A 19,413-nucleotide genomic window follows, 5' to 3' on the forward strand; every position below is an offset into this window, starting at 1 on the left:
TAAAGTTAAAGCTTGGGAACGTTTCTATTTTCAACAGTACAATGACTATGACTATTAAAAAAAACAATTTTCCTATTAAAAATTAGAAACTGTGTGAATATTTTTGTCCCCTTAAAATCGAACTTCGAAACATTATTTAAATTTTTTTCTGAAATGTGCCAACTTATGTTTAGTTTTTCCATATATTTCAATAAGTTATACGTAAATAAATATTTTTTGAAACCCGTACGAAAGTTGTGGCCTTCGTTTAAAAAATATAGAAGATTAAAGATAAATCTGTATGCTGTGTGAATATTTAAGTCCGGCACTGTATATAGCGAATACTAGGTCATGTACAAAAACAATTTAGAAACGTTTAGGACATATACGAAATTCGGACCATCAATGTTTCAATTTCTGGAAAATCAAGTATCAGACTTAACCTTCGCTTTACCAAAGGTTTTTTATGTACATGGTTTACCAATACCCACCCGGGTGACACTACACTTCTATAAATATATGCGACGAACGAAATTTTAAAAAATTGAAAAAACCTTATAAAAAGTTTAAAATGGTTCTATTAAATTCTCTAGAACTCTAGTACAAATTTCATTTAAATCGAAACAAAATTAAAACAAATATTAAACCAATAAAATCGATGTGGTCACCCGGGTGGGTATTGGTAAAGCGAAGGTTAAATAACTTTAATAATTCTTTAGTATAGGTTTATAGAAATCTTTCAAGTAGCTGTTATACATATTGGCGGACGACTAAATTTAAAAATTTCACAAATTTTTTCAAACATCTTAACAAACATTTTACATTTTGTTTCATTAAATTATTAATATCAACTAATTTAAGCTCTTTAAATTTGGATTCTGTTTTTATATATAATCGTCATTCTTACAAAAACAATTACGGTTCAATTTGTATTCATTCTATTTGTTAATTAAAATATTTGGGGTATTCACACGGTCTACTATTTGGCCAAATTGTCATAATGTCCTAATATATTATGATAGTTTAAAGTAATTTTTTTTGTGTTTCAAACAAAAAAGTTCTAATAACACTATTTGAACTATGTTTATTGGTTTGTCAAAAAATAATACTTTTTTTTTTGTTTAAAACACTACAACAACTATTATAATATATTGCAGACCATATGTACTTTTCATAAATATAAACTTTTCATAAAATCGTCCTTTTGAGTACTAAAATCGGCAAATCGCACTTTGCCGGCAAATCTGGCAACAGTGGTCACACGTGACAAATATTTGCCGAAAAAGACGTAACCACTAAATAAAATATATTTGAATTTGTTTTATTTATTTCAAATCTTATTTTACTTTGGATGATTCAAAACAACAAATTCAGTTTTATTTTATTTGATGCTGTTTGATCTTACAAAACACGTGTAAGAGTAAACACGTCAAACAAATTTGTGCTAAGAAAAGTGGTTACGCTTTTTTGAGCAAATATTTGCCATGTGTTGACCCTACCTTTAGTAATCCAGATATAGATTAAAAATCGAGGTTGTCCTGGTTTCTTCCTCATATCTCAGCAATTTGTGGACCGATTTTAAATAGGAAACTTCTCGAAAGCATGTCTGACAGAATTATTGAAGATTTCGATCCCGAAGATATCTGGGGTCTTCAGAAAATTGATTTCAACAGGCAGATGGACATGGCTTAATCGACTCCGCTATCTATAAGGATCCAGAATATATATACTTTATACGGAATGACAAACTTATATATACCCTTCTCACAAAGGTGAAGGGTATAATTAAAGTGGCACCTCTGAATTATAAATCAGCTGTTTACTTTGTAGCAGTCGTCTACAACTGCAGCCAGCAGCATTTGTTTTCGTATAGTTGTGTAGCCTGCTGTCTTCAATGTGTTTAATGCATAATGTTTTTCCAAGTCGAATTCATACAAGGTGGTGTCAGTCTACAAAAACAACGATTGGTCTTAACAAATGTCAAAAAACCAAAATGAAAAATTAAACAAATAAGTATTTAAACTTAATATAGTGTAGATAATTGAATAGTGAGTGCTTCACTTATTTATGTAAACAATAAATATTTTGTTAATAAGTTTAGAATATGTAGATATTTAAATATAAAAACAAGCTTTGACAGTTGTTAGAACCAAAAAGCGAAAAAAAAAATTATCAGCTGTTTGACTGACTCCACCTTGGTTTTTTCCATTATATTTGCCACTCAGCTGATTATAGATTTCAGTGTTACCGTTTGATTGCTTTTTGAAGTAAAATGCGTTAATTTTTTAAAACTTTTGGCAACATCTAAACCAAAGCGAATTTATACAAGGTGTAGTCAGTCAAACAGCTGATAATTTTTTTTTCGCTTTTTGGTTCTAACAGTTGTCAAAGCTACATATTCTAATCGCATTAACAAAATATTTATTTTTTACATAAATAAGTAAAGCCCTTTCACAATACAATTATCTGCACTACTACATTAAGTTTTAATACATATTTGTTTAATTTTTCATTTTTTGACATTTGTTAAGACCAATTGTTGTATTTGTAGAACTGATAGCACCTTGTATGAATTCGCCTTGATCTAAACCTTCATACAATACTCGAACATACATATGTAAAAATGTTGTACAGTGGGGCAATTTTTATCAACTTTTTTTTTATTTTTTCATTTTTAAATGCAAATAAAATTTGAGTCAGTTTTATAAAAAACTTATAAATTTGTAAATACATATAGATTGTATTCACTTTTAGTAAAATCCAATAACAATAAACTGAGCCTTCTTTTAACTGTCTTAAATATAGTGTAGATTATAAACGATTATTTCATTCCTCCTCCTGTAAATATAACATTAATTAAATATCACAAATAATAACATTATGTCACCACAGACTATGTGCAAAAACACAAACGAACTGACCCAATGTTCTATAATTCACACAATGATTTTCAATTTAGAACTTTGAGTGGCAACATTGATAAATCTGATTTAACATCATTAACAGAAAGCTGAATAAATAAGTTGTGCAAAATTTCTTTTAGGAGTGCCGGTCGATAAGAAACTAAATTCGTTGTTCATACAAGTACATACATACAAACAATGAGATTAAATTGCAAACATTTCAATAATAATAATAAAAAACACATTAATCTCCATTGAAATCTAAGAAATATTTAAATATTCAGCAATTTAAAATAGCTTTCTTCGTGTATTTACTGTAAGTAACTTGATACATATAAATAATTTTATTGTTTTGGAGTTAACTTTCAAAACTAACAAAAAATTATGCGGATAAAGTTAATATTAATTAACATGTTGGATCTTAAAAAAGTGTACAATCAAATCAACAAGCAAATGATCTACATTCGGTTATCCCGAATATTATATACCTTTGTTTTGGTGAAAAATTATTTTTTTATTTAGTACTAGCTGACAGCTAGTACGGAGGCTTCGCTCCGTAGCTATTTACAAAGGAATTTTCATTTATTTTCTATACAAACCATCTCCTGAAAATTTCGAATCGAATAAATGAAAAATCAGCCAAATCGCTTCAACCGTTCTCACGTGATGCCATTATATACATGGACCATTTCATTTTTATATACACATACATATATGGGGCATTTCATGTCAAGTGAACCAACTTTTGAAATCGATGTTTTCCGAGTTTAGTTCTTTTGGATAGTAACTCTGACACAATTTTTCAACAAAACTTTGTTGATTTTTTTTTCATTTGGAACAAAAGCTTAGATATTTTTCTTGAAGACCCTTTTGGACGCTTAGTGGGATGCGAGTTGGATATCTATGAAAATATATAAAATTTTTGACTTTTTTTTTTGCAAATTCGAACTTTTTTTCTTCAAAATAGGCACTTTTTTAAAAAAAAAATTGTTTTGCTCAAAAGAAAGCTTAGATCAATTCCTTTAAGATATTTTTGGTCCTTTAGTAGGATGCGAGTGGGATATCTATCAAAATAAATATTTTGTAACTCAAGAAATAAAATTTTTTAAATTTTTTTGCAAAATCAAAAGAAAGCATAGGTCCATTCATTTTAGATATTTTTGGTCGCTTAGTGTAATGGGAGTGGCATATCTATGAAAATAAATATTTTGTAACTCAAGACATACAATTATTGATTTTTTTTTCAAATTCGAACTTTTTTTCTTCAAAATGGGCCCTTTTTTAATTTTTTTTTTGCTAACTTTTTTGACTTTTTTTAAAATGGGGCCTTTTTTAATTTTTTTTTTTGCTACAAAGAAAGCTTAGGTCTATTCCTTTAAGATGGTTTTGGTCGTTTAGTGGGATTCGAGTGGGATATATATCAAAATAATGTCCAGTTTTTGACTTGTTATTTAAATACGTATTTAGTTAATTTTTACTTAAAATTAAGTTGTATTTAAATACAGTTTGAGTTTTACAGTGCTACATAATTTGTCTTATTTAAATAAGATAAAAGAATGGTAGCACTACTAAATATCAAAAAATTATCGATAGTTTTGCTGAAAACAGCTGTTCAACCAAAACAAAAATGTATACATTTTTCCCAATAAGAAATAAAAGTTTATTAAACAATAAAATTATTGGTAAGAAAATGCACAAAAGAAGCTCCAATTGGCCTGCATCGGAATTGTAGTTTTTGCAAGACGCTGTTGTTTGGTTTTTTTCCCCTACAATAGAGTGAAAAAAACCAAACAACAAAAGTCAGCTGTCAAAAACATATGGTAGTTTATGAAACTTAAATAGAATTTAAATGGCCGACGTTGGCCATTTAAGTATCATTTAAAAAAAGCACTGAGAAACTCATTTTCGTATTTAAATAGAACTTAAATATAATTCATATTTAAATACGAATTCAAAAACTGGCTCTAAATGTTTTGTAACTCGAGATATACAATTTTTGAGTTAAAACATTTATTTTGATAGATATCGCACTCGCATCACACTAGGCGACCAAAATGGTCTTCAAGGAAAATATCAAAGCAAAAAAATTTAAAAAATGCTCCATTTTGAAAAAAAAAGTCAACAAAGTTTTTAATTTCGGAAAAAAAATATTAAACATTTTTTATTTTTTTTAAATATTTTTTTTTACATGGATAAGAAAAAACACCTGTAGCCCGTTTCTGTATTTCTCGAATCGAAAAACTTTCCGCATGAAACGATTGAATTGCAACAAAAACAGTGTAAATGAAACAAAATATGTTTTTTCTCGCACAAGTGTTTCTGTATCTTGAGTTTGCGAGAATTATCTGTCATTTAAATAATTTTCCATCAATTATTAAAAGGATGTGAGAAAAAGTGTTTCTGTAACAATATTTTGCGAAAAGTTTCTCACAAGAACTGTCAAAACAAGCGACATTTGAAATTGGTGTGAGAAAAAATAAATTTTAAAAAATATAGATATTTTTAACTTCGTATGTATTAATATGGAACCCAAATCAGCCGAAAATGTAAGTAGCACAGAGTTTGAATAAAATAATTATGTATATATACACATGTAAGTACACAAAAATGTGTGTTCAAAATTATTTTTTTAAATTCAGCAGTTATAAGCGCCACACTATACTTTTTGTTTTATATTTAAATGATGACAATCAATAAAACACAATTGTTGTATTTTGACATTTAAATTTTTTTAGCCTTTCACTGTTTTGGTTTTATTATAATTTTTTTCTTTCGTTGACGTTTGTCTTGCATTTGACACTTAATTACTGGAAATATTCCAGTAAGAACAGAATCTGTGTTGTCTGTTTTCGCATTTAAATACAGACACACTTTTTTCTCGCACATCGAGAAACGATGGAATTTTTTGTTTCACACTTCATGTGAGAAGTTTTTCGATGCGAGAAATACAGAAACGAGCTACTGCTTGGCCAAAAAGTCAAATGTCAAAATGCCCCAACATTTATTTCCAATTTTTATTAATTCTCTGGCTGTAATGTGTTACAACCACAAAAAAAATAAAAAACACCACAGAATAAATATTTGTTGTTTAATTAGTGTATTCATTCAAAATACTGGACTCAGTTGCCATCGAAAAGCATACAAAAATTATATCAATTAAATAATTTTAATAATTTAATTGAAGCAAAAAAATATCACAAAATGTTCTATCTACATATATGCTCAATTTATGTAAATAGCTATTAAAACCAGGGTTTCGATATTCAGCTCTAGCAACATATTTCTTACTTTTGACTATGCAATAAATATGCAATTATCTCATTTCATCACAATCAACTAATATAAATATTCATACTGTTCGTTCGTATTACTATTAAAATTGCAATGCTAGTCTGCAATTTTTAGTAGCAAACACAATCCATTGCATATCCACAAAAATATATGTTCGTGCTTTAGTAGCACACACATTTTTTTGTCGTGCTAATATTGCACGCCATTCGTTTTATTTTGTTGTGCTGGCAAACTTTTCTAGCAACAGTACACATTTCTTTGGTTGTGCTATAGCACAATTGACATTTCTTCAATTGATGCTATTAGTTGCTGTTATTGCTAAGTGTATAACAACATATCAGTAAACATACCCAATGCACAGTTGGGCAGAATCAAAATTTTTTGGAAATAAATCTGTCATTTCTAAACGGCTGATCCGATCAGGATAAAATTTGACGCGGCCGTAGCCAAGGAGTACTCCAGGTTAAATTATTAAAATGGGACCTACAAATTCCCCAAGTGAGGCGCTATGGGGGCTCAAAGTAGGGTACCTTTGGCATGTAATATATTTAAACACGTGCCATTTTTTTGTTTCCCATTCGATTTCAATGGGTTTTATACGTTTGGAAAGCGCTCGCCTAGGTCTTGAAAAAACATGCTTGCGTGTGCTATTTATCTCTTATAATTACCGAGTTATAAGCATTTCAAAATTGAAATTTTAAAATTTTGCCATACCTTGGTCCGCTTTTTTAAAAATATAGGTCGTAGTTTTGTACCGAACGGTACAGTAATATACAAAAGATTTCAGAGTAATATCGATTATAGATCCAAAAATAAACGATTTTCAATTTAAGAATTCAAAAAATAGTAGATTTTTGCTGTTTTTTGGACGAAAAGGTGAATTAACTGATTTTTTATTAAAAAAAAACTTTCTTTAAGAACATATACCAATTTTATGTTTTTCTGTAAGGTAGCTTTACAGAGAACATTTTGGTATAAAAAACATGTCCTATTTTTCGAACATGTCCCCTACGTCCTTAGGATTTTGACCTATTTTTTTATCAAAATTTCAACATGTCACATGTTCTAAAATCCCAAAGCTGGGATCAAAAAACGGAAAGCAGCTTTAGAAACCCTGATGTGTTCCCTATTTATCCCCAAAGTAGTTTTCCAGCCCCGAGGGAAATGTAGACCCTATGGTTAAAATTGTAAAAATACCATTTTTGCTATTTTCGCTTAAAGAATTGTTTTTTAAGAATTGTGGGATTCCTTTTGTCCTTTTGATAAGTTTTTTTACACTTTGTAATTTGGAATGACAAATTTAAAAAACGTTGAAATTTTCATTGAGTTTTGTTAATAAATAAATATTTTATTACATACTAGCTGACCCGGTGCGCTTCGCCACCCCAATTAGAAGAAAGAAATAGTACTAGCAAGTCTCACTTTGTGAATCTAATTGTAAATGTCTAATTTCATATTTCTGGGTCCATTATTATAGAAAATGCAAAATGTGTTCCTAATTTAAAATTTTTAGGTTTATTATTATAAAATACTCAAAAAGTACCATTGCAATAAGGAAATAGTTTTGATTATCACTTTTAAATTCGCATTTACTAAACCATAACCCGTCAAGTTTGAATTTTAGATTTGTATATCATTTCCTATATTATCAACTAATTTTGTTTCTATAATACTTAATATTTAATAAATTATCACAAAACCGAAACCGATCGCTTTTTAATTTTTTAAAACCGAAACCGCGGTTTTGAAATTCCATTTACCATTAGAATAAACAAAAAGTAGCCACTTGTGGATTCCCACTCACTCTGGTCCATATAACCTTTATTTCATGTTTCTAGGTTCATTTGAGAAGGAATTACAAAAAGTACCAATCGAATAAAGAAAAAGTACCACAAAGTCTCCCCCTAGAATTCTCACTTACTTAGGACCATATATGCTTAATTTCATGTTTCTAAGTTCATTGTTATAGAAAATTCAAAAAAGTACCATTAGAATAAACAAAAAGTACCAAAAAGTCTCCCCCTAAAAGTACCAATTACCCTTTTCTTCCTTGAACACCCCTCAAGTTTGAAATTTAAAAATATTCCATTTTGCCAAAATTGTTTATGCTACAGTTTATGCATGTCTGAAAATATTAAAATCTGTGTTAATGTGCCCAAGAATAAATAAGTTTTAAAAAAAGTACCAAACTGTTTACCCGAATTTGGCCCAATATACACCTTGGTACTCGAGTTCCAAATAACACCCTGTTAGTTAATTTTTGTATGAATCCAGGAACCAACGTTAAAAAAATTATCAAAATTGGCTTAATAATTTCAAATATAATGTATTTTCCCGATTATCCCCTTTTTGGTACCTTTTTTATCCCCATTGAGGTGGTACAATTTTATTCAAATAAATTTCTGTAACGTGGTGGGAGCTCATAATAAAATATTCGTATGTCTATGTCAAATAATAGAAAAATATATTTTATGAAAAAGTACTAAAAATAAACACAATTTTTATCCCTTAAGGTTTCGAATTTCCAAAAAGTACCAAACATATATTTTTTATTTTTTGATAAGTAAAGAATACGATTTAAAATTTGATTCTATGTTTATTGGTTTAAAAGATACATAGGGTGCCAAAAAAGTACTAAAATACAGTTTTTACCCGTTTTCTCCCCTAAAAGTTTCGAATTTCGAAAAAGTACGAAACACCCGTCAGCTTATTTTTTGAATAGAGTAACATGCAATTTTAAGTTTTTTTGTACCTTTATTAGTTTTTAAGATATAAGGTTACCGAATTTACCCGTTTTTACCCTTTTTTACCCCCTAAACGTTCGAATTTCCAAAAGTCCCTTCTTATCGTGTCGTTTTGGGGAGGGAGGAACCCACAATTAAAATTTCATGATTCTAGCTTCAGCCGTTTGGGCTGTGCGATGATGAATCAGTCAGTCAGTGAGTCAGTAACGTTACTCTTTTATATACATATATAGATTAGAGTAACTTCGGGTATTGTGGACTATGTGTCTAATGTGGACCAGTGTCTATTTTCAGAAACTATTGAAGGTATGATAAAACTGATTTGTCGTACATTTTACAATTTGTTTGAAACGACAATTGCACATTTGCTTTCATGAGTAATTGATATATTGGCTTTTTATTCTTGTATTGAAATTAATGCGCGTGCTCAACATTTTTTTCGGCTCAAGTAAGAAACAAAATTTGGTACAGTTACTTGGTAGAACTTAATGTTTGGTTGTTTTATATAGTTAAAGTGGATACGTAGTTTTGCATATATTTGGTAAGAATTTAAGCACATTTAGATTATTATGTAAAAATAATTTTTTACCACTGTAACCCAAGTTCGTGTAATGTGGACCACTTAAATTACTTGATTATGTACTACTGGTCCATATTACCCGACAATAACTATGTACTTTGTAAGTAATCTATCTAAGCCAAGAACGCGACTTTTTTGTTTGTATTAATAAAAATATATTGAAATTAAATTTTTTAATCATTCATTATTAGCTGGTTCATGAATTTTATGTATTAAATGCTAGTCCACATTACCCTCATATAGTGGTCCATATTACCCTCCAATTTTTATAATGCTGGTTTTTGGGTTCCTTACAATATTTTCACATAAATTTTTTATCCTTTGACGGAAAAAATTTTCAACTGCAAAAACAATTAGAGAATACATTATCTAATTTATTGCTTCACAACTTTTTTAATATCCATATATACTGTGGCCAAAATTAAGAAAAAACAAAACGGTAGTCCACATTACCCGAAGTTACTCTACATATTTATTGAGTTTCTAAAACTAAAATTTGTATCAACATTTTAATAGGATTGCAAATACATATTATTAACAATTTGATCCACATTTATTCCGAACATTTTTTTAGTTTAGATATGTTAATTTTTAGTCTTACAAAAAAATTCAAGTCAATATCTCAATTATATTCAAAAATATTTACACTAATGAATAATCGTTATTTCGTATTACATACTTGACAATAAAATAACTAGCAGCATCCTAATAGCCAAAAAACAAGAAATATCAATGCAACTATAGCAGAGCAACCAAAGAAATGTAAATTGCTGCCAGAGAAAATTGCTAGCACAACAAAACAAAAACGAATGCTGACGCGCAATATTAGTTCGGCAAAAAAGTGTGTATGCTACTATAGCACGAATATATATTTTGGTTGTTGTGCTACAATAACGAGTTGACAACTGGTTGTATCTGCTACTAGAAATTGCAAACTAACATTGCAATTTGTACAGTAATATATGAATAGTAACAGCAATTTATATTAGCAGAGTTATACAAAATTATAATAGTAACTATATTTTTAGTATGCAGATGATAAAAATGTATATTTACTGCAATTGAGGGCTAATATAGTAGCAATTGTAAACCCTGATTAAAACTTAATATTTATATTAAACCAAAAATCAAAAAAAAATATATGTAAATAAACCAATTTATTATTTATACCACAAAAAGCAAAAAAAAAATTAAATCAAAACCTGCTGTGAACAGTAATGGTAACAATGTGGAAAATATGGGTCGATGTAAGGTTTAATGTATATAAGAATATTATAATAAGATTGTTGGTCGTTGTGAAACTTTAACCCACAGTGTTCCTAATTATACAATTCTGAATAAATTTTATTTGATTCAGATACCTTTATGATACTGCAGTGTATCACTGTGAATTGATTCTAGTAAATTCACACACCTTTGTGATAAAACGGAATAAAATACTGCGAAAGTTGACTGCTTGCATACACTGTATTACCTTAATGTGAACTGTATTATCAAAATATTATAATGTAAAATTTTGAGCATACATAAATAAATACACATATATCGGAAACTCCTCTGTCAAATACCTTACTCAGTTGTCAAAAGCAAGTGGTGTAAAACAATCTATATGAAAACAAAAACAACACTCGTATGTGTGATTATTATACCCTTCACCATCGTGAGAAGGGTATCATAATATTAATAGGCAAGTCGATTTCTTTAGACCCCTTTTACGCTCACATTATACATTCAATTTGGGCAAGAAATATACCATTTTAAAGGGATGTATTCACAGAAGTGCAAAATATATATTTTATTGAAATCGGTTCCGTATTTTAGGAGCTATAAGCATGTAAAGTTGTTACTAACACATATGCAAAAAACGTGTACATGTAATCTTCAAGCTAAAAAGTAAACAAAGCAATTATGTTTGTCCAGTTTGTTGTTGTAAATAAATAAGAGAAATAGTTAAACAACATTGATTTTGCTCTGTTTTAAGTGAGAGTTGTTATAGAAAACAATGAAGAAGAAGATTTTAATAATTGAAACAAATATTTTGAAGGTGTTTTTTTGTAAGTAAATAGTTATTTTATAATATCTGCAGAACTATAATTGTGACGGTGTTCAAATTTTATACGAATCAATTTCTTATCACTGCATGAAGTTTAAATAAAAATGGGACGGATCGGAACTGGTGGCGAGTCACCTCCCATACAAAGTAAATAGTTATTTTTAAATATTTTGTGAACTATAATTCCAAGATTTTTCAAACTTTGTCTAAATGGCTCTTTTATCATTTTGCATAGTTTCACTGGAAATAAATATATACAAAGTAAATATTAATTTAGAATGTCTGGGGAACCAAAATGGGAGGGTCGGAAAAGGAGGTGAGTCACCTCCCATACGAAGTAAGAATTACAAGATTCTTCAAACTTTGTCCGCATTGCAGAGACTGTGTGAAAATGGTCGGGATTGCATTAGTGGTCGTGGCACCTCCCATACAAAGTAAATAATTAATTTCGAATATCTGGAGAACTATAATTCTAAAATTATTTAAAATGTGTATCAATCAATTTATTACCTACGGAGGTTAGCTAATACGAATTCATTCCTGATACTTTTACAAAGTTCGGCTTAGTAGGAATGACCCCTCTCATATAAAGGCAAGTTAAAGTGAAGCTTGATATGAGTTATTTTTTACATAAAATACATACAAAATGGGTGGGATCAATGGAGTGGTATCTCCCATACCAAATTAGTTAATGTTTGAATATCAAGCGAACTGTAATTGAGAGATTCTCAATATTTTGAATGTGTTATTTTCATACCATTGCACTATGTGCCCAATTCCAATTTTTGTGGCAAAAAATCAAATGTTCAGCTTTCGCTTTTTGAAAAAAAAAAATTATATGCCAAAAATGTATGCCAATTGGCCTATAAAAATATATAAAAAGCTGTGAAAGTTTAAATTTTTTAAATAAAGTTTTCAAGCTGAAAAAAAATTGCATTAGGTGATTTTTTAAAAAAAAAAATAGTTATAACTAAGATTTTACCAAAATGGATTACAGTACCGGAGGTGTGTACTTAAAAAAAAAAAAATATTTTACTAAATGTTTATATTAAGTGTAAAATTTCGTGTTTTTATTTATGTTTTTTGTAAAGTTACGTTGTTTGTTTCCTGTAGTATAGAACTTAAGTTGCCTGTACTTGCCCAAGGAATGATACATACAGTGAGTGTCACTCAAAATCGTACAACATATTTTTTTTTTTAAATATGAAATTATACAGGCAATAATAGGTGATTATATAAAAAATTAAAAGTCATTTTATTAATTGGAACAAAAAATATGTATTTCAACAAAAAAGTTAACAAAACCTCAATTCGTTAAAAAAATATTGATGAAAATTAAAGAACATCACAAAATTCCTATTTCACTTAAATTCGTACAATTATATTAAATTATAATTAAAACTTTAAAAATTAAAAAAAAATGTTAATATTAAATAATCCTAATACTTTGTAGGGTATCATTTGCTATTTTTTAGTGCCTTTACGGTTTTAAATGAAGCGTTGATATTCTGGGCACTGACAGTCCTACCCAATTTTTTTATTTGTGGATAAGGGCAATTAAAATTATACCCAATTTTCTGATAGGTAATAGCACACACAATATAAAAATAGCATTTTAAAATATTTCCAAAACATCAACTTTCTAAAACTAATGAATAAAGTTGACTACGATGGTGTACGATTTTAAGTGACATTCACTGTATGTGGTTATTTGTGGGAAGGTCAGGCTTCATGCCATACTCAAATTTTTTGCAACGACATGCACCGAAGCAAATAATTTTCCCTTTTTTAGAAACATACTAAAATTCTAACTACTTTTACCGAAGCATGAGAGCTTAATGTAGCAAGTTTTATAACGATATCATACACAATTGCTTACCTAAAATTTACTTATAGCGGAGCCCCAAGAAAACGCCAAACAAACGAAGAAATGCTATTTGTAGAAAGTACTATGAGAATATGAATTAAAATTTTTTTTGGAAAATTGTTGGTGAGTTGGAGGAGGGTTTATAAGAAAAGTGGGGGGGTTAATGGCAACTTTTTTAAAATGTTATTTGTGGATAGTGATATGAGAATATGGATTGAAATCTTTTTTGAAAATGTTTTGTGAGTTGCTGGGGGAGGGGTTATGAGAAAAGAGGGGAGGGGGTTATTGCCAATTTTTTTAAAATGCTTATTTAGGAGTCTGTGCACAAAGTTTTATGATGCTAGATCCCTTGGAAATATTTTTGCCGCAATTTTGACTTTTGGACACATAGTGCATTGCATGTACGTAGTTAGGTTGTATCGGAAATCCATTCATATTTTTTAAATTTTAATAGGATAGGGGTAGCGAAGTGCACCGGGATATGCTAGTACATATATAAGTTTGTCATTCCGTTTGTAATTTCCACAATATAATTTTCCGACCCTATAAAGTATATATATTCTGGATCCTTATAGATAGCGGAGTCGATTAAGCCATGTCCATCTGTCCGTCTGTCTGTTGAAATCAATTTTCTGAAGACCCCAGATATCTTCGGGATCCAAATCTTCAATAATTCTGTCAGACATGATTTCGAGAAGTTTCCTATTTAAAATCAGCAAAATTGGTTCACAAATGGTTGAGATATGAGGAAAAAACCAGGACAACATCGACATTTTGACCTATATCTGTATTACTATCAACATACAGACAGACACACAGACGGACATGGCTATATCGACTCCGCTATCTATACCGATCCAGAATATATATACTTTATGGGATCGCAAATCAAAAATGTAGAAACTACAAACGGAATGACAAACTTATATATCGTCACCTAAAATGCAAAACAACGTATCATCCAAAAATTCGAAACTGATTTTATTATTGATTATGATTCACTACTTCATATTACATATGTGTACAAAATTTTAAAATTTACTATCAAAAATAACCAAGTTATAACCAAAATTGAAACTAAAGTATCATCAAATACATAATTTATTTTAGTTAGTATCCTAATTTTTATACCCTACACCACCATAGTGGGGAGGGTATTATGCGTTTGTGCAGATGTTTGTAACGCCCAAAAATATTAGTCTAACAACCACCTTAAAGTATACCGATCGACTTAGAATCACTTTCTGAGTCGATTAAAAGATGTCCGTCCGTCCGTCCGTCCGTCTGGTTGGCTGGCTGTCCATGTAAACCTTGTGCGCAGAGTACAGGTCGCAATTTTGAAGATATTTCGATGAAATTTGATACATATTATTTTTTCGGCTCAAGGACCAAGCCTATTGAAACTGGCTGAAATCGGTCCATTATTTCACCTAGCCCCCATACAAATGTCCTGCCGAAATTGGACTTTATCGGTCATAAATGTTTAATTTATATATGTATCTCCACAAATTCCGCTCCAAATAAGTTTTATATACACAAAATTCATGTCACCAAATTTTGTTACGATCGGTCCATATTTAGTCATAGCTCCCATATAGACCCGCTTCCGAAAATCACTTTAACGTGCATAAATCGCTTAAAAATTTTGGTAAACACACAAAATTCAACATAGTTAACTTTAATATACACATAAATCACACGACCTAATTTCATGGTGATCGGTCCATAATTGGTCATAGCTCCCATATAAGACCCACTTCCGAAAATCACTCATGAATATACATAAATTATTGATATTTTAAAACAAAAATATTTTTACTCATTTACTTGGTGTAGGGTATTATATGGTCGGGCTTGACCGACCATACTTTCTTACTTGTTTTTTAATAAATTTGTTGCAACTGAATATTTTTTGCAGTTTTAATGAGAATTTTATGAAGAACCATTTTTTGTTTAAAAAAGTAGTTGTTAGTAATTCAAATAAAAAAAAAAACATAATAAAATTAAAAATGTATATATAAACAGCTTTTATTTAAAATAAAAAAAATAATTTTATTGAAGTTTTTATTTTTTCATAAAAATTTACGTTTACGTTTTTTTGTTTCAGAAAATAACAATTCAAAAAAACGTAAGCCACATAACTTAAAGTGTGCTTTGAAAAAATTTGTTGTTTTTCATAAAATATATTTCTAGAGTCACTGTAATTCAGATTTGAAAATTTTGTTTCAATATCTCAAGTAGTTTTCATTTTATATCGTTTTTTGCTTCTCCTATAAACTTATGAAAAGTGATGTTACGTTATTTTGCATTATAGGTTATAATAAATCAAAATATTCCAAGGTTTTTTGTGGAGTGAAGTAGTAAACTAACCACCGTGGCGGTTGGCATTAAAAATAACTATGATAAACATTTTTGTTTCGTATAAATTTCTTGGAAATGAAATATTTTTGACTAAATTTTCTGACCAAACAACCGAAATAGCAACGTACACTGAATTCGATGAACAATAAAAACTCTGTGCTTTTTTTTATTGAAGTCTCTTAAAAAAACTGATTTTTACAATATTTTCAAATTAATATACACATGTCTTTTTCACTCACTTCGGGTTCCTAAATTTTCTTTTTATTACTTTTACTAAATGCTGGTATGTATTTTTGTACGCCAGAACAATGGTACCAGTGTTGGCAAGAACCACCCCATCCGGCAAGCTTCAGCCTGGCATACGCCATCATACCAGTGCCGCCGACATCTGGTAACACCAAAATTCACAACAGATGTTTCTTTTGTTTTATTCATATTCCAGTAGAGATGAGCGATATTTCCATACCTGTGATTTAATCACTGTGATTGAAAAATCACTAGTAACAACAGTTACTGAATATTGCAAGTAACAGCTACATTTAAGTCGTTCTTTTATATTTTTCAACATACACTGGTAACGTTTTAGAAAAATCACTGGAACAACTGTAGTAACAGTTAAATGAAATACTGTTAACAGTTAATTTAAATACTGTTAATTGTCGTTATTTTATATCTTTCAACACAAATTGGTAATGTTTTTAAAAAATCAATGGTAACAAAACAAAAAAGTAACAGTTAGTTTTCCTGTCGTTCTTTTACGTATTTCAACAAACTGTTAAATGTCGTTCTTTTATATTTTTCAACATTCATTGGTAGCAACAGTTACTGCCTCTTTTTAGGCGCACAGTGTACAAAATAAAATGTTAAGTACCATAACAGTTAATTCTCTTAAAATTTTGTTGCATTTGCTTAATTCTGTTATTTTCCCATTTAAAAAAAAAACTTTTTTAAATCCGCAAATATAAGTTTTTGGTTAACATACGAGCAGATTTAAGAATGAAAATAATACATAATATATTCTTCTTAACATAATTGTTATTTTGCTTAACATAGACAAAACGTGATCACGGTCACTGTTTAAAAGAACAGTGATTTATAAATCACGTTCACTGAGAACGACGTTCTTCAAAAATCACGGGATCGTTATCTCTACTGGCCAGTACATCTCTGTATTGAACAGTCGACCGAAGTCTCTGTAATGAACAGTCGGCCGAAGCCCCTGTATTGAACAGTCGACCGAAGCCTCTGCATTGAACAGTCGGCCCAAGCCTATGTCCTGAACAGTGAGCCGAAGCCCATGTATTAAACAGTCGACAGTTTCATTACTAAATTTATTATTTCATCTTATCCCCGTACATAAGGTAGGTAGATACTTATCCACGTTACAGTTCGACGACATCTATTAAAGATATCACATATGTCACAATTATTACAAATCGATTTGCCCTTGTTGTAACACAAAGATCTTCAAAACATCGCACAATAAGGACTAAATTATTACTAATAAGAAAAAAAGTAACAGAAAACTGTAAAAAATAACTGGTATTTAATAAAGCCAACATACTCTTGTAATCAGTGGTGTCAGTAGCTGAAACAAAAAGTCGACTTTTTCCGTTTTTTAAAAAGTCGACTTTTCCACTTTTGGTAATTTATGAAAAATCGACTTTTCGAACTTTCTACTTTTTAGTTAATCGACTATTTTCGCATTTTTTCATCTTTTTACCATTTCTTGTAAAAAATACATGGTTTCTACATTTATTGATGCGCCTTTTTTAATGTTTAGCAATAAAAATTAAGTTTATCAAGGCGATAATAGTTAGAAGAATGTTGTAAGAATTTTGTGTACAAAAAAGCTTTATTTTATAAACATTTATTTATTATTTACATATATTAGCATACACTACAAAAAATGCAATTGGTACACTTGCAATAGTTTTAGTATAATGTTTCAATTAAATATTTTTAACAATCTAAAAGTCGACTTTTATCGACTATTCGACTTTTGAAATAACATACTCGATTGTTCGACTTTTTTCCGACCAACAAGTCGTTTCGGCCATTCAATTTTGGAGCACTCTAGTGTATAGTTTGGTTTTTAAATACTATTTTTTAAAACAATTAATTTTTGTATAAACAATTATATATTTCTAGGTCTAACTAATAATATAACAACTTATCCAATACATTGCATCCTCGTATTGTCAAATAGGTTTTGTGGAATCAACATACGTCAGGATTTGTTATCAAATTATCTTCATGTTCATAAAATAAACTAATTAAACCATGGAAATTCTAAAAAGCTTGCCAAAGGATGTTGTAATGTTTTTGGTTGATATTCTAAATTTATTTATCAAATCAACTACCCAGTTTGTACTATCGAGCAAACTAATTATTGTATGCGTCCTGCTTACGTTTCCTGTAGTTTTACAAGTGATTGCAACGTCTGCAGTAGAGAGGACAAATAATGGAGGCGAGAGCAATTTGCCGATAGAAGATCTTAGTAATCGAATCATGGATTACACTGCAAAAATCTTTAATATTACAACCATAACATATGCTCTGGCAAAAAATGAACGAAAGCATTTGTTGTCAAACGTATTTCCTTCGTCGTTTGTATTTTACATGTATGAAAGTTATTCGAATTTAATCGATCATGATGATATCCTACAAAAGCATTACATTTTTAAAATGTCACGCTATATGAATGTGTCTAAGACGCAGAAAGAACGTGGCAACAAACACAATCAACACAATCATAACTCAGAAGAAGCATTAGCATTTGACGAGGATTACTTTCTCGAATATGAGGACAATTTTACATCAAAATCCGGGAAAAACACACCGAATGTTACAAAAGAAACGAGTTGCTCGTCGTGTCAACACCACGAAAAAACTAAAAAAGAAACCTTGGAATCCATAAAGAAAAATATATTGATGCGTTTGCAAATAACACAGCCACCCAACATAACAAATCCATTACTAATAGTGCCTCAAAAAATACTGGATAATTTCTACAAAAATTCGAATTATTCGAGGACAATGACGCCACAGTCCGTCTACAAACAACATTACAATAATAATAATAGAATTCATAAAAAGAGAACAAAAGTGACCGCATCAAATGTAGAGGACGAAATGAGAGACGAAGATGCCAATGATTCAAGTAGAACTCTAAATGAAGATCATGATAATGATGACATTATGATAAGTGACAATAGGTATGATTATTTCGATGACGACTTTTCAACGTTCCTAATGCAAGCAGATGAATTCTATTCGCGACTTCATAGCATATATGTGTTTCCAACAAGTAAGTGCCTGCATATAGACCGTAATTAATTACACAGTGCTAGTTGAAAAAACTGTCAAGCAGGGCACCCGGTGGGTTAAACTAATTCAGTGGTGCTAACCGTTTTTTAGGTTAGCTCGTATTTTCGAGTTATACCGTTATTTCGAAAATGGAGGAGGTTGCACATATATTCGCGTAACTCAAAATCGGTTTAGTTTATTGAAAAAAATGGAAAAATCTAAATAAAGGTCCAAACAAAACAAGTTCTAAATGATTAAAATCTGTTTACAACTTTTGATTTTATAATCAAAAGATAAAGCAAATATCCCCTAGTAACATTTTAAAA

General features: G+C 29.7%; 1 protein-coding gene across 1 annotated transcript in view; it reads left to right on the forward strand.

The window, feature by feature from the left end:
* The first annotated feature begins 2,995 nt into the window (after window positions 1-2,995).
* myo (myoglianin) overlaps window positions 2,996-19,413 on the forward strand; it is a 29,708-nt gene continuing 13,290 nt past the window's right edge. The window contains exons 1-2 of the mRNA XM_065514725.1: window positions 2,996-3,198; window positions 17,930-19,088. Of these exons, the coding sequence (XP_065370797.1) occupies window positions 18,062-19,088 (1,027 nt within the window). The 5' untranslated portion in view covers window positions 2,996-3,198; window positions 17,930-18,061. The remainder of the gene's footprint in view (window positions 3,199-17,929; window positions 19,089-19,413) is intronic.

Source organism: Calliphora vicina, chromosome X, assembly GCF_958450345.1.
Source record: "Calliphora vicina chromosome X, idCalVici1.1, whole genome shotgun sequence".
NCBI lineage: Eukaryota > Metazoa > Arthropoda > Insecta > Diptera > Calliphoridae > Calliphora > Calliphora vicina.